We start from the raw sequence: 16917 nt of genomic DNA on the forward strand, positions 1-16917 counted from the left end.
TCTCTTGTTCCCTTTTTCCCCTCCTTTCTCCCCCCCCGACTCCTCCCCTTTTTGTCGCTCCTCTCCCCCCTCCCCCTTCTCCCTCCTATTGTCTGTCTGTCCGGCTCCGAGGCTGTGCAGGCTGGCGCTCTGCTCTCCCTTCCCTCTCAGACGGGCGGGATCACGCGCCCCGGTCGGGCCGGATCCCGGTCGCCGCTTCCCGGCCCTGCAGGCCGCGGAGAGGGGAGAGGCCGCCGGCGTGGCCTGGACCCTGCTCTCTGCACCAGGCTTTGTCCAGGCGGGGAGGGCCTGAAGCGGGCCCGGAGGCCATGGAATCGTCAGCTCGGAGGAGGCCGCACGCGGGCTCCACGGGCCACCCGGGCAGGTAAGAGGTAGCGGGGACCGTGGGCGGGGCACGGGCGACGGGGCGCACGGCCGGGGGTGGGACCGCACGGCTAGGGGTGGCCTCGCTGCTCTAGGCGTTGAGTACCGGGTCCTGGAGAACCAAGCCCCCGAGCCCCACAAATTGCGGGGCATATGCTGTAGCTGTGGAGCGAGGAGGGGAGTGAGCAGGACCCTCTAGTATCTTACGCCCGGCGGTGTCAAACGCCGGGCGGTGGGGGAGAGGAACTAGGAAGTTAGACCGGCTCACTACTTGGCCAAACATTGCATGCTTGGGGACGAACTCCGACCTTTTAATCCATTTAATTGGGGTCTGGGCGAGTTTGTTGTTTTTTTTCAGAGGGACCGGTGATTTCATTATTAGCAGAACCCTCCACCTGAAGATCATTTGACTTAGCGTCTTAGAAGGAGGCCTGGACTCGGGTTAAGCAGGAAGGAAGCATTTATTAAGCGCCTACCACGTGTCAGGCAGCACAGCCCTGGGAGTTAGTTGCTATTATTAGACCCATTTTCTTTTAAGGGAACTGAAGAGGCAGAGGTTAAGTGACTTGCCCCCAGGATCATAGGGCTAGTTAGTGTTTCAGGGTAGGTTTGAACTCAGGTCTTCCTGATTCTAGCCTGGGAATCTTATCAATTGTGTCTTCAGTTCAAGATCATTTAGGCAATGTCACAAATGGGACTTGAACCCATGTCTTCCTGAATTAGAAATCTACTCGGTTTACTATGTTCAGCTTGCTTCTTTTATGCAAAATAGGAGGCAAAAATAGCTTTTTAACCTCCCTTACATCTAAGGATCTTAACACATGGGACCAGGAGGGGTGTTCCATCTTCACCCCAAATTACTCCATGCTTCTTTCCCAAGTCTTTATCTTTTTTGCCTTAGAAACTGTAGGGCTAGGTCTTTTCTTCTCTTAAGGTGCCCTCATCAGTAAAATGGACATTATCTTCACACTCTGCCCAATGTGGTTGTTGCAACAAAAGTGTCTTATAAGCTTTTTTTTTAAACCTTTATCTTCTGTCTTAATATCTGTTTTTTGTTTTTTTTAAACCCTTAACTTCTGTGTATTGGCTCCTAGGTGGAAGAGTGGTAAGGGTGGGTAATGGGGGAGGGGGGAGTCAAGTGACTTGCCCAGGGTCCCACAGCTGGGAAGTGTCTGAGGCCGGATTTGAACCTAGGACCTCCCGTCTCTAGGCCTGACTCTCAATCCACTGAGCTACCCAGCTGCCCCTTAATATCAGTTTTAAGACAGAAGAGTGGCATTTGGGGTTAAGTGACTTGCCCAGGTAGGGTGTATCTGAATCCAGATTTGAGTCCATCTCTCAGGTGTAGAGTGATATCTCCTCTTACCTAGTTGTCACTGTTTTGTAAATCTTAAGTTTTTGTTGTCATACCTGTGGCACTGTCTTAGTGAATGTGATTACTAATAGTCAAGAGGCCATCTGGAAAACATCAGGGCCCAATCACTTAGTTATTTCAAAGATCCTGACAAATCAAAGTATATCAAGCATTGGCATTTTGTCATTATATATTTCCTTATTCATTAAATAGCCATGGTATAGCTAGTATCATCTATGGCTCTTAGGAATTTTTTTTTTACTTTAAAATTGACCTTTATACCAGAAAAAAACAGATAGCACCATTTTATGGTGGAAAACCCTTGGGCTAAGAATTTCTTGGGCAACTGTGATTACATAAAATTAACCCTATGCAAAATTTTTGTTGTTATTCAGTCATATCCCACCCTTTGTAATCCCATTTGGGTTTTTCTGGGCAAAGATACTATAATGTTTTGCATTTCCTTCTCCAGTTCATTTTATAGAAGAAGAAACCGAGGCAAACAAGCTTAAGTGACTTGCCCAGGATCACATAGCTTGTAAGTATCTGAAGCTAGATTTGCCTTTGAGTCCTCCTGACTCCCCACCCCAAGTACTATCTACTGCACCACTTAGGTGCCCTTAATATATGGACACAAATATAAGAGGATGGAAATGTGAGCCACTGCCCTCTAGACACTTCTATTAGAATAAAAATTGAACAGATAAAGAATAAGTATTTATTTTTCAAAAATGAAAAGAGTGAGAAGTACTTATATATAGGCATTTAAAGGTGTTTTTTATAAGTGACCTTAGAATCTGAGGGTATTAAGGCAGCTAGGTGGTTCAGTTGAGACTGGAGGACCTAGATTCAAGTTAGGCCTCAAACACTTCCTACCTGTGTGACTCTGGGCAAGTCACTTCACCCCAATTACCTGGTTCTTACTACCCATCTGCTTTGGAACCAATACTTAGTATTGATTCCAAGACAGAAGGTAAGGGTTTAAAAAAATTTTTTTTTTTTTCAAAATCTGAGGACATTTTTGTTTCAGTCCATAGAGTCAGGAAGGTTTTGGCATAACTCTTCTTTTTTTCCCTTCCAGCTCATTTTTAAAATTGGAGGAGAATCATTATAAGTCACTGAAATGCTATTCTCAGCTAATTTATAAACTGTCCCTGACTGTCTACAAGCTTTTCCCTACTTTTGCTTATATTCCTATTTCTTCTTATCAAATGGCTATCAGACAAACATCCTCTGCTCGCTAGAGGTGTGAAAAAAACCTGTCTCTTTTAGGTAGCCTGTTAGCATTTAATTAACTTGGACCTGAAGATTTTGGTTCTTTTTTTTTTTTTTAAACCTTTCTGTCTTAGTATCAGTTCTAAGGCAAAAGAGTAGCTAGGGCTAGGCTGTCAGGGTTAAGTGACTTGCCCCAGGGTAGGAAGTGTCTGAGGTCAGATTTGAACCCACATCTTCCTGACTATGAGGCTAGTGCTTTATCAAACACTATACTACCTAGCTGCCCCCAAGACTTGGATTCTAACATTCCTGCCTCTACTACAATACCAAGTGTGTGACTTCTTGTCTAAATCAGTTTAACTTTTTTTTTTTTTTTTTTTTTGCGTTGGCTTCCACATCAACAAAACGTCTCACAGGGTCAATGTGAAGAAATAAATATGTGCTTTGTTATCAGAGGACCTGAGTTCAAAGTCTATGGCATTCCACCTGACTTTGTAAAGTTACATAGACTCCCTGGGCCTTGGTTCCCCTTCTATAAGATGAGAACTAGATACCTTTCTAAGGTTATGCCCAACTCTAAATCTGTGATCCTTTGAAATGCTAAAGTTTTCCTGACCTGGAAATGAACATAGGGTGTCCTACCAAACTAGAAAGGCTTGAAATATGAGCCCAGTGGGTAAAGATGTCTGATCATCAGGTCTGTTACAGAGCAATGATTTTGTATCTACTAAATGAAAAGGGTCTAGTGTGAAAAGGTTGAGAGAGCACCCACTTGGCTTCTTGATATATTGAAGAGGGATCATCAATGACAAATTTTATTGTTTATTAATAAAAAATATTGATAAAAAGTTTATTAAGCATTTAAGTACCTGACTGCTAAGCTTGAGGATATAAAGAAAGGCAAAGGACAATTCCTGTCCTTGAATTTAATTCTGAAGAAAGGCTCCAGGTGATCTTCCTTCTTTGACCTGGCCTGATGTGGATCTGTGGGCCTGATTTGCTCAGGTTTGAATGCTACCAAAGTCCTCTTTTTCAATGCCTTTTATCGTAGACTAATCCCAGAGTTCCCCAAGGTAAGGACCTTCTCTTAGCCCCTTCTCATCTTCCCATACCTGCCCAGACTGAGCTGTGTAGACATACATCTGAATGAAGGTTTCATTTTTATGGTTTATGCTACCCACTTGATTCTAATGATATCAAGTTTTCTCCCAATGGCAGAGGAAGCCTTTTGAAATCTTCTATGGAGTGGAAAGGACTGTTTCATATCAAGTAACATCTTGTCATTTTCTTTCTTTGTTCACTGCCACAATCACAAGCCAAAAAGAAGTTACCAGTGACTTCATGGAGAACAGAATTCTGTTTCCTACTACTTGGCATTCAAGGCCTTCCAGGCTACATTCTAGCCTCAGTAATCTTATTTACCTTCCTCTTGAGTGGGATAAAAATAACTAACCACTCAAATTACAATTACAAACCTGGAATCAGAAAGTGAGAGTAGAAGAAGCAGTCTTTATTCTTCCTTATAAGAAAGAGCAAATGCAATGCATGAGCACAGAAACAAACATTATAAAAGTTCCTGATGGGAGACCCTCTCCCCACCCTATCCAGTTCCTATTGTCTGGGGGCTAGAACTTACCATCTAAAACAGCAAGATACAGAGCATGAGTTCATCATGAGCTCCCACTTGAGAGAAGGGTAAGGTGATGGGGAGGTAACCATGGCCTCAGGAGTGACTCCTTTAACTCCTAAAGGTATGAGAAGATCATGAGGTAGTGATAGTCTGATGGCTTTCCTTGAAGTGATGAGATCAGGGATGTCCCAACTCACTGGGCCTAGGGCAATAACAAAACCCTAAATAGGCTTTCTTTCCTGATTAGGGGCGTGGGGCGGGCAATAGGGAAGAGCACATTAGTTCTTTTTTCTTTATTCCCCATACTTTCTATATACCATACTGAGGCAACCTTTTCCAGACTTTTTCTCTATACCTACAATATATTCTTTTCTCAAGAGCCAAAATATTGCTATAGAGGAAAAGAGCCCTGGTTTAGAGTGAGAGGATACTTCTCACTGCATCTCAATTTCTTTATCTGCAAATTTTCTCAACAACTGTTGAAAGTCTGCCATTCTAGCTATGTGACCTTGGACAAGTCACTTAACCCAATTGTCTAGCCCTTACCTCATCTACTTTGAAATCATACTGAGTATCGATTGTAAGATAGAAGGTAAGGATTTTAAAAAAAGAAAAGAAAGTCTACCATTCCTTTACAGCCCACATCAAATGATACCTCCAGAAAGCTCTTTGATTCCACTCAGTTAATAATGATCTTGTCTCCCCAATTCCTCTTTCATACGGTGTAACCTTTGGTTTATACCTATGTGCTTAGGTTCCATTTTGTCTATATGTTATGTTCCTCACTGGATGGCATCCTTCATGAGGGCACCTTTAGTCAGTCTGTATCTCCCCTAACTCAGCACTTTGCACATAGTGCCGAATTAATGTCTGGTTGAATGAATTTACCCATCCAAGTTTGCTCAATTGTTAGGCTGTGGTAATTAGGCTCATATTTGGGGTTTATTAGTTTTACACCATAGCCACAGATTGCCTCCTCTCCCTAGCTAGCTAGCCATCTTACAGATGTGTGCCAGTGGTCTCAAGGGTGACCAGATGAAGGGACATGGATGAGGAAATGTAGCCCATCCTTACCCATTATTAGATTCACAACTCATATTAGGCCAGAAGTATAATTTTCATATACAAAAGGCAGCACATAGATGGCATATTCTCCTATAGCCGCCCTTAATGTTAGAACTTGTGCCTTAAAGTTTCTCTAATTTAGCACCCTCATTTTACAGATATGGAAACCAAGGCCCAGAGAGCTTAAATTATTTTCCCCATGCCAGAACCCAGATCACTTTACTGTCAGCCTAGGTTTTACTATACTGCAGAAGCTCCTAAAAGTCAGTCAAGTTAACAAGCATTTATTTATTATTTTTAAATTTATTAATTTATTTGTTACATTAAAGTTCCCGGGTACCTCCCTCTCCCTTTCCCCCACTAGAGAAGGTATTATTTGACAAAAAGATAAATGTATGCCTTTTTTTTTTTTTTTTTTTTTTTTGAACCCTTAACTTCTGTGTATTGGCTTAGGTGGAAGAGTGGTAAGGGTGGGCAATGAGGGTCAAGTGACTTGCCCAGGGTCACACAGCTGGGAAGTGTCTGAGGCCGGATTTGAACCTAGGACCTCCCGTCTCTAGGCCTGACTCTCAATCCACTGAGCTACCCAGCTGCCCCCCCAATGTATGTCTTTAACAAGCATTTATTTATTCATTTTTATACTCCTTACTTTCTGTTTTAGAATTGATATTAAGTATTGGTTCCAAGGCAGAAGGATGTAAGGGCTAGACAACTGAGGTTAAGTGACTTGCTTGGGTCACATAGTTAGGAAATGTACGAGGGCAGATTTGAACCCAGGATATCCCATCTCTAGACCTGGCTCTCTAGCCACTTACAACAAGCATTTATTAAGCACTTAATATATGGCAGGCACTGTGCTAAGCTCTAGAGATACAAATAAAAGCAAAAAAGAAAGATGATCCTTGCCCTTGAGGAACTTACTTTCTACTGGGAAAAAAATAACCCGTAAAAAGAAGTCCTGAGAAACACTAGCGAGGTCCAGAAAGGAAAGAAGTGGTGAACATGGCTGTTCTGGAGGACCCTCCCTTGCAATGGGAGTTTCCCAGAGGAAACAGCTGTTCAGAGGAAGAAGCTACAAGGACTGAGAGAGCTTCGAGAATGAGAAGCCTGTTGGAGGAGAAAAAGCAGCTGCCAAAGTTCCTGGAACATGGTGGGGAGAGAAGCCCAGAGTCTGGGAACCTACATTCTAATAGGGGAGAAGCAACATAAGAAAGGAAAGGAAAAGGGAGTGGGGGTAGAGGAGGTACCAGCACAAGCTGGAGCATGGAAGGCAATATTTAGAGAGGCAGGAGTGGAGCCAGGAGAGGAATGAAGACAAGACTGGCCTAGACACTTTGTTTAAAATGGAAGTTCTGGGAGGAACTGGTTTATCAGGAGAGACTGTAGGGGCAAAGGCTACTTCCAGTGTGAGGAGTCTAGAGATAGAACCGAGTTTCCAGGGGGAGGAGGCTTCTGTGGCCTGGCAGAGGGCCAGGAGTAGAGCCTAGAGAGGAATGAAGAGGTGGTTGCCCTTTGAAAAAAAAGAAAAGGGAGATGCATTTTCTTCACCTGTCAGGGTCATACCTGGCCATTAAAGTGAAAAAGTGGTTCATTTGGGTTGTTACTTTCCATTCCATTTAGGCTATTGTAGTCTTTGTATGTATTGTTTCACTTTGCATCGTTACTTTTGTCTCATTTCTACCCACAGATCTTCTCTCTCCAGTCTTACCATCTCATAGCACCCTTAGCATATTCCTTCACTCTTTCTGGGCTGCTCATTTCACTGCCTTTGCAGTTGGCTATTAAATTAAACTCATCCCAATAAACATATATTAAAGAACTCCTAAACAGTGAGACAATCCTTGCTTACATTCTTCTAGTGGAATATTGGAATATCATGTGTATTCCTTATAGGTAAATATAAGGTGACTTGGGCCAGTGGAAGGGAGAGATCAGATAAAAATGCTCAAGGAGAAAAGCCCAGAGCACTAACTACCCATCATGAAATGCTGCCCAGAGCAAATGGAGCCTTTTGAAGTAAGATTAAAATTCTGAGAGTAGAAATGTGGAGGGAGGCATGGGGAGGTGGCCCATGCAAAGGTAACAAGGTTAGAGATAATGAGTTTGGGGAACCATCTAATAATTCAGTTTGGCTGAAATGTAGACTGTATGAAGGAGTAATGGGAGATAAGGCCGGAAAGTTAGTTTGAAGCCAGGTTCTAGGGGGGATTTCAATGCTAAGCTAAAAAGGTTGCATTTTATCCTAGAGGCCTTAAGGAATCTTTGAAGGTATGAGAGTAGGAAAAAAGAAAGTAGAAGAATGACATGGTTAAGCCAGTGCTTGAGGAAGGCTATTTTGGCAGCCATGTGAAAGGGTAGCCTGGAGAGGGGAAGAGACAAAATAAAAGAGTTATTTTGTTTTTTGTTTTTTTAAACCCTTAACTTCTGTATATTGGCTCCAAGGCAGAAGAGTGGTAAGGGTGGGCAATGGGGGTCCAAGTGACTTGCCCAGAGTCACATAGCTGGGAAGTGTCTGAGGCCATATATGAACCTAGGACCTCCCATCTCTAGGCCTGACTCTCAATCCACTGAGCTACCCAGATGCCCCCAAAATAAAAGACTCTTAAAACAGTCCAGCCTAGAAATAAGGACTATTCATATGCCCACCTCTTAGCTTTTCCTTACATGGTTCCCCAACATCCTCTGCATATACAATTACTGATTACCCAAACCCCATCTCCTCCAAAAAGTCAAAGAGCCATTGAATGTTAAAACCAGAAGGAAGTTAAGGATCATCTAGTTTAACTCCTTTGTTTTTCTGTTGAAAAATAGATTCAGAAGGGAAATTAGTGACTCAGATTAGGTCACAGTAACAAGGAGAGGGACAGGATAGGATGAGAACTCAGGTCTCTTCTTCCCCAGTCATTTGTAGCCCACTCTGACTTCTCATTTCTCAATTCCTATGAAATTTCAAGCAGGTAACAGTTTAGTAATATAAAAAGTTTATTATTGGTGTCTTGTGTTTTCCACATCATAGTCACTTCCAACATAATTCCTACCTCATAGAACCATAACTGGTCTTTTTTTTTTAATAATCCTTACTTTCCCTCTTTATAATAACTCAAGAACTAGGCAAAAGGGGTTAAATGACTTACCTAGGTTCACACAGCTAGAAAGTGTTGAAGCCACTTAAGATAACTATCTTATATGCAAGAAAAGAGTTAATTAAGCAACCAATCAGAATTATTATCTAATGATTTCATGTCTTCGTTTCACTAAATAGACTGGGACTCTTCCCTTAGGCAGCATTGTCTTGCTTTTATTTCTCTAGCCCTGGACTGGGCAAATAGGCACTGAAAACTTACTTTCAGGTAGATTTGAGTGATTTGGAGGAGGCAGGAAAAGGCAAATGGTCCCCCTGCATAAACAGAACTTAGGTAACTTAGAGAGTGATGGCATCTTCAGAAGTTGGTTAGCTCCTGTCCCCTGATTTGGAGCCAGGCTATACAGTCCCCCATGGTCAATGTTGTTCATAGCTGGTGGGCTGGTAGAAGACTTGGAGGCTGAATTGGAAAGATTCTTGACACTTTGAAGATGATGAATAATATCCTTATGGTTGGGGGGGTGGTTTAAAAATCAAGTCATGATTATTATGATTTAAAATATTTTTAAAATTCTTACCTTCTGTCTTAACATCAGTTTTAAGAGAAAAGAGCCACAAGGGCTAGGTAACCTGAGGTTAAGTGACTAGCTCAGTCACACAGCTAGGAAATGTCTGAGGTCACATTTGAACCCAGGTCCTCCCAACTTCAGTCCTGGGGCTCTATCTACTCTGTTACCTAGCTGCCCTGGTCATGTTTTTGTGTTTGTTTTTCCCCAGAAGATCTAAGGGTGGGAATTCATTTTGTTCAAGTGTGTCTGTTTGTTACAAAGATTCTACCAATGAGAGAAGTGGGAGGGAGAGAAAATAAATTTTTGTTCATTAAAAAAAATGTAAAAAGCCAGGCCTAGCTTGGATAAGCAAGTGGATTCTCTCCCCAACAACTTCCTTACCTCCTTACTCCCCACCCCCCCATACACACACTCTTTTCTCTTAGCTAGATTAAACCTTCATTAGATATCGGGTGACTTTTTCTTCTGCTTTTGTGACCTTAAGGAACTCATTTAACCCCTCAGTGCCCTAAGCAAGTCTCTTAAGATACATGTTGCAGCGCAGGTACATCCCTAAAGTGAGTTTTCTCAACTGGAATCCCCTATATGGATCAATGAAATCACAGGTAATAGAGAGAGAAAGCTAGTACTCCTCTAATTCCCCTCCTCTTTCCCTCCCCCTTTTGTTGTCTTTCTCTGCCTCTCTCACATTATCTCTTAATGTCTGAGGCAGGATTTGAACCTAGGTTGTCCTGACTCCATGGACAGCTAAGCTGTGCCACTATACCAGGCCTGGAGTCAGGAAGAATCATCCTCAGGAGTTCAAATCTGTACTTAAACATCTACCTCAGACACTTCCTAGTTGTGTGACCCTGAGTAAGTCACTTAACCTTGTTTACCTCAGCTTCCTCTTCTATCAAATGATCTGGAAAAGGAAATGAAACTTCAAGAAAACTTCAAGTGGGGTCTCAAGAGTAGGACACAACAGAGACAACTGAGCGACACAAAAACTTCCTGACTCCACAACCTCTGCTCTATCCACTGTTTCTCCTAGCTTCCTGAAGTTAAAATTGCCATGTGATCGTAGTTGAAGGAAAGATTTAGTCTTTCATTCCGGACTTTCAGCATTGGCATAATGTCCCTTGGGTTAAGCCTGGGGAGCTAGTTTGCCGGGTTAGGGGCTTAAGAGGAGGCTTTGGAGAGCCAGAAGTTGGGGGGGGGGGGAAGGGAAGCCTCTTGATGGAGAGAGAAAAGCTTTCCAGCTTTTATTTTGTGGTCATTGCATCTGCTTTCATCCTGAAGTTCCCTGGAAGGGGGGGTAGGGGTAGGGCAGAGGGAATGTGCTTTGATCAGACTGAGGCAAATGTATACAGCAGCTCTCCCTTGGCAAATGTATTTTCTTTTCCTTTGTTTCTCTGTGCAGATTATTCCTAATCTCTAACTCTAATTCCAAACTGTCTCTGGACCTCTGGGCCCACATCTCCAGCTAATACAAGAAATGTTTATTTCACAAGTACCTCAACCTCAACATGCCCAAACCAAGCTTCTTATCTTACCCCCCAAACTGAAGCTACCATTCACCACATGGGGTTCAAATCCTACCTCTGCCACTTAGCAACCACCTTCTTGGTCTTGGACAAGTCATTTACCCACCAGGGCCATAGTTTTCTCAGCTGTGAAAGGAAAAATTTGGGCTAAGGCCCATTTAATCCTAGGATTTCTGATCCTATGATGCTTTGTTCTCTTCTGTTTTGCTGTCAGCATTGGTCTCCATCTGCAAAATAAGGATAATAGCAGCACCTTCCTTATGAGGGTGTTTTTGAAGATACAGTGAGATAACACATGTAAAGCACTTTGCAAACCTTAAAGAACCATATTAATTCTTATTGTGGTTGTTGGTGATGATGAAGATGATATCTGGAATGCTTTTCTCAACTTTCTTCTCAACAAAATTTTTTCTATCCCTTAAACTCCATTTCTTCTCCATGAATGTCTTCTCTATGAACTCTTTGTTCACTATTTTCTTTTTTTAGCTTTTAAAAATATTGCATATAGAAATAATTTTTTATAATTGTTTCCTGATATTTTGCTATTCAGATTTTTCCCTCCCTCCCACTCTTCCTTCCTGAGACAGTAAATAGTCTGATAGAGGTTATACCGGTACTTTCATGTATTAAATATTCCACAAAGTCTTCACTGATCCTTCAGAGGCAGGATGGTAGAGTTTGGGATTTGGAATAAGGAGACCTGTGTTCCAATCTTACCTCATACATTTACTAGCTATTTTGGTCTTCAAAACTCTTAGTCTTTGTTTTCTTGTCTAAAAATAGAGATAACAGTATTTAAACTGTCTACTTCACAGAGTAGATGAAGTAAAGGGCTTTACAAACCATAGAACCCTTTATAAATGTGAATTGTTGCATCCTCCAGTTAATAATGATGGCACATTCTCCCTTTCTTATTGTACTTATGTACTATAGTTATTTGTGTATGTGACATATCCCCCTACTAGATCTGGTCTTATTTAACTTTGTATTCCCCAAAACCTAGTCCAAGATTTTATATACAGGAGGAATTTACTGAATATTTGTTGAATGAATTGAGGGATGGCTAGCTTCAGGTCATATAAACCAGACAGACGTGAGTGGCCAGGATCAGCTGGATAGAAGGAAGAAGAGAGACTCCGATTGTGTTGGCATTTCCACAAGACCTAGTAGAGGAACTCATGAGATATTAGTTTGTTATATTGTACAACAGAGATAAGAATTCCAGAAATTCCAGTCATCTGGAACACAGCCAAAAACTTCTACGTGAGAATGGCTACTGAAATCACTATTTCAAGGCCTTCCCTTGTACTTTTCTCCATGGAAGAATCCCTTACTCTTTGGCCATTTATTTACACATATTTCTAAACACGCTTAGTAATCAGGTTTCCTAGACCTTGGGAGATTAGTAGTTGCAAATTAAAAGGGGATGAGGAATCTGCAAAAGTCAGGTACACCAGTAGCAATAAGAGGTGGTTACATTTGAATGTAAAGGAGTAGAGGACAACAAAAAATTCACACTCTAGAACGAGCAAAATAGAGCAGCAATCTGTATCCATTTATTCTTTAAATAAATAGGTGCCAAGGAATTAAGAAGCCAGAGGAAAATGTAATATATTTTAGAATTATTTCTGCCCCAAATAGTTAATTTTAATTCAAAACCTTTAGTTCCAAGTGGTTAGTTTTGATTATCTGGAAAATCTGCTATTCCAGAAATAGTTCCTTACCTGCCATGTGAGATATAAATGAGTTGCTATGATATTATTATCCTTGTTACCTCCACATCCCTCTTGCCTTGGACAGATGCTGAAGTGCAAAAATACATGTGTACATGTCCACATCATCACAGATCTAGAGCTGGGAAACACTCCGAGGCCATCTAATCCTTCACATCCATTTAGAGTGGAGCAAAATGAAGTGTGGAGATTCACCCAGATTGCAGCCAACATCCTTTGGCAGTCTGCTTCTGAGTTCCTGCCCCACTGATCATTAAGGAGGCATTGTGGTGAAATAGCAGGATCCTAGGACTGAACATCTGAATATTTGGAGTCACCTAACCCAGTGAAACTTTAGGCAGTAAATGTTACTCTCTAACATTTCTACAGCAGTTTGAGGTTTATAAGACACTTTTGCATCCTTTATCTCATTTAACCCTTGTTGGATCTCTGTGAAGGAGACAAAACAGTTAATCTCATTTTATAGACCAGAAAACTTGAGTCTCAGGTGAAGTTATTTACCCAAGACCTTGTCAGACTGGTCTTTTGATTTGTGTGGTGCAGTCAATTTTTATGGACCTTGGTTTCTTCCTATGAAATGGTAATATTTAGGGACTTAAAGGTTAATAAAACATTTTACATCCTTTTGAAACTAGGAACTCTAGAGGTATTCCCATTTTACAGATGAAAAGAAAGAGGTTAAATGACTTGCCCCATATCAGATTATCAGAAGTGGAATTTCCAATTTCAGGTGGCCCTCCAGATTGCAAGTCTAATAAAGAGGTTGGATTAGATGAAACTAAAAGTAGGGACAGAATCACTACTTGGGATGAATGGAAAGATACAGAACTATTAAACTTTTTTATTTTGCTTCTGTTTTTCTGCTAAGGAAAATTATCTTTGTTTTGTAAAGAACAGAATGAAAAAGGCTAATAGGGAGTTTAAACTCAAGCTAATTATGGAGATAGAGAACACCTAGCTGCCTTTAATGAGTTTAAGTCGACATGCTTGGATGAAATATATCCCAGGGTGCCAAAATAACAGACAGATAAGATTGTGGAGCCAAAGTAATCTTTGAAAGATGATGAAGAATGAGAGAGGACCCACACAGTTGGAGAAGTAGATGATGTCCCAAACTTTCAAAAAAGGGAAGAGAATAGAGAATACAAACTTCAGGCCAATAAAGTTCACTTCCCTTGCTGGCAAAGTTCTAGAACATATTATTAAAGAGATGGCTAATGAACTTCCAGAAAAGGAAGATGTGATCCTGAAAAACCAGCACAACTTCACTAAGAACAGGTCATGCCAAACAAATCTCATTTTCTTTTTTTTTTTTTTTTTTTTTTTTACATGAATGCTAAATTGATGTGTCAAGGGGATGCTATAGATATGTTTAACTAAATTTTAGCAAAACATTTAACAAAATCTCTCATGCCGCTCTTATGGAAAAGATGGAAAGTTGTGGACTAAACTCTAGTTTATTAGGAATCTGGTAGGTAGATTAGGAATGGATTCAAGGGCTGGTTCCAAAGGTCCTTAAGGGCTCCATGTAAGCTTGGAAGAACTCATTAAGAGTACCCTGTGGAATCAGGGTTTGGCCATGTTTTTTTCCAGTCAGCTTCTCAGGACAAGGAGATATTTATAAATGACTTGGATAAATGAATGACTGAAAAAGCATTTCCCAAGCGTGTAACCAAACATTAAGCAGTGGAAACACATTAAAAGTCAAGACAGGAGCTGAGTTCAAATCTGGCCTCAGACACTTCCAGCAATGTGATGCTGAACAAGTCACCTAACCCCATATGCCTAGCTTACTGCTCTTCTGACTTAGAATTGTTACTAAGACAGGAAGTAAGGGTTTTTTAAAAATCAAGACAGTCTGGCCACAAGGAGCTAATAATATTCTTTGCTAAGGGAGAGAGACAGCACATAAAAGTACTGGGAGTGATGAGGACAAGTTGCAAGGAGTCAGAATTTTAAGTCAGGTCTTCTGCCTTCAGAGTCAGGGCTCTTTCTCCTGCATCACACTGTCTCTCAATTCCTGCCCTACTTAAGCCTGTTTAGGAAAGCATCTTGATGAAGGGAAAGTAATGCTGGATTGAGTATCAAGAGCTTGATATCAGAAAAAATCATCTAACAATTAGAACTGTCCCAAGAGTGGGATGGGAGTGGCTTCCCTTTTAGAGGGCTTCAAGCAAGGGCTGGGTGTGTTCCTGCAAGACTTTTTTTTCAGTTGAACCAGATAACCTTTCAGGTCCCTTCCAGCTGTGATTCTGCGATTTCTTAGGTCCTTTTATAAGTAACTTGGTATACAAAGATTAAAAAGGAGAAAGCCCTTCCCTCAAGTTGCTTACATTTGATCCGGGGAAGATAACCACGAGAGACGTGACTAAAGAAGGGAGTTTTGCTGTGGAGATATGCAAGTGTGGTGTGACAGGCAGCACGTGCAATTAAAGCAAGTCTAGGGCCACCCAGTCACTATAGTGGTTTGTAAACGTTCACTTATCAGTCAACTGGATGAGGTGATAGACCAGGCAGTCTAGAGATGAATAGATTAACTTTTTTTTTTTTAAACCCTCATCTTCCATTTTGGAAGGAATATGAAGTATTTCCAAGTAGTTCCAAGGCCGAAGAGCTGTAAAGGCTAAGCAATGGGGAGTTAGTGACTGGCCCAGGTTCACACAGGTAGGGAATGTTTGAGGACAGATTTGAACCCAAGTCCTACAGTCTTTAGGCCGTTCTCAATCCACTGAGCCATCTGTTCTAATAGATTAACTTTTCCAAGGACTAGAGCATGGATTCAGAAAGTTGGATATAGAGTTACAGGTCTTAAAGTCTGTTGGGTCCAAGGTAAGAAGAGTAAGTTATTGGTGACAGGCAGATGGCAAGATGGCTTGCGTAAATGAGTGGATGACGTTATGAGACCCGAAAGTAAAGACACATTAAATATTATATAAACATTGCAATGTACATTTTTGGAACCTTATCCTAGAGGTTAACTTGCAAATAAAGCTCATAAGACTTTTTTTTAACTAATAAAAGCTGACCAACAATTTTGAAAGAATTAGGAACTCTGACCAAAGTAATGACCAATCACTATTTCAGAGGACTGATGATGTAACAGGCAATCTGCCTCCCAGTAGAAAAGAGAAGACTTCAGAGTGCAGAATGAAACATATTTCTTTGGACATAGCCAGTGCTGAAATCTGTTTTTGCTTGACTCTACATTTTTGTAATAAAAGCCTGTTTCCTTACCCCCTTCTAGTGAGTTTATTTTGTTTTTAGTTCTCGGTAGGGTTGGGTGGAGCATACAGTGGGCGAGAGAGAAGGAAGATTTTTTTTTTTTTTTTTGCTGATTAAAAAAATGTATCATTTCTAAAAATAAGAGCTGGCATGGATGCAATTCTTTAGTTTTACAAAGTGCTTTATATACATAATGGTCATACAATAGTAATAAATAGCACCTAGCATTTATATGGAACTTTAAGGTTTGCAAAGTACTTTACAAATATTATTTCATTGGATCTTTACAACAACCCTGTGAGGTAGGCATTATCATTATTTTTATTATTTTACAGATGAGGAAACTGTGACAGATAGAAGTTAAGTAACTTGCATAGACAACCAGTAAGTCCGAGGTAGAATTTGAACTCGGCTCTTCTTAACTCTAGGTCCAGTGCTCTGGCCACTTTGGGGTGGAGGTAGAAAGTTAATTCAGCATGAAATCAATCTTAGTTATTCACATTTATCTCATTCAGATAAAATTCCCCTACTTCCTTATGTTTGATCTTGTCTTCCCCCACTTACTTAGTTTCATCTGAGTTATAACACAAATAGATCTATCCTTTCTGTCTCTGATGTTACTAAGAAATACCTAACATAAAGATGAGAGAGATTTAATTGTCCATATGATCTGGGCAAATTGTTCAGATGTTTCTGTCACATTCAACATTTTGTGGCCCTATTTAGGGTTTTCTTGGCAGAAATTTTGGAGTGATTTGCCATTTCCTTCTCCAGCTCAGTTTACAGATGAGGAAGCTAAGCCAAACAGGGTTAAATGACTTGCCCAGGGTCACACAGTTAGTAAGTGTCTTGAGGCTGGACTTGAGCTCAGGTTTGCCAACTCCAAACCCTGTGTTCCATCCATTGTGCCTTCCAGCTGCCCAAACTGGACAAGTTACACTTAAATTATTTTTTCTGGGATTCAGTTTTCTTACGTATAAAATGAAGGAGTGGACCAGATGGCCTATAAGATCCTTTCTAGATCTAAAAATCTTATGAACCTCATTCAATACTTTAATTATTAAATAGACTTCAGCCTCCAGAATTTATTTTATTTCTGTAAGTTTTGTTGATATATTTTTTGAATGTCGTGGTCATTTCTGACTCTGCTTCTTCCTC

General features: G+C 40.9%; 1 protein-coding gene across 1 annotated transcript in view; it reads left to right on the forward strand.

The window, feature by feature from the left end:
* The first annotated feature begins 110 nt into the window (after positions 1–110).
* Positions 111–16917, forward strand: part of CLN6 (CLN6 transmembrane ER protein) — a 35574-nt gene continuing 18767 nt past the window's right edge. The window contains exon 1 of the mRNA XM_044665325.1: positions 111–364. Within this exon, the coding sequence (XP_044521260.1) occupies positions 309–364 (56 nt within the window). The 5' untranslated portion in view covers positions 111–308. The remainder of the gene's footprint in view (positions 365–16917) is intronic.

The sequence above is a fragment of the Gracilinanus agilis genome, chromosome 2 (assembly GCF_016433145.1).
Source record: "Gracilinanus agilis isolate LMUSP501 chromosome 2, AgileGrace, whole genome shotgun sequence".
NCBI classification, from domain to species: Eukaryota; Metazoa; Chordata; class Mammalia; order Didelphimorphia; family Didelphidae; genus Gracilinanus; species Gracilinanus agilis.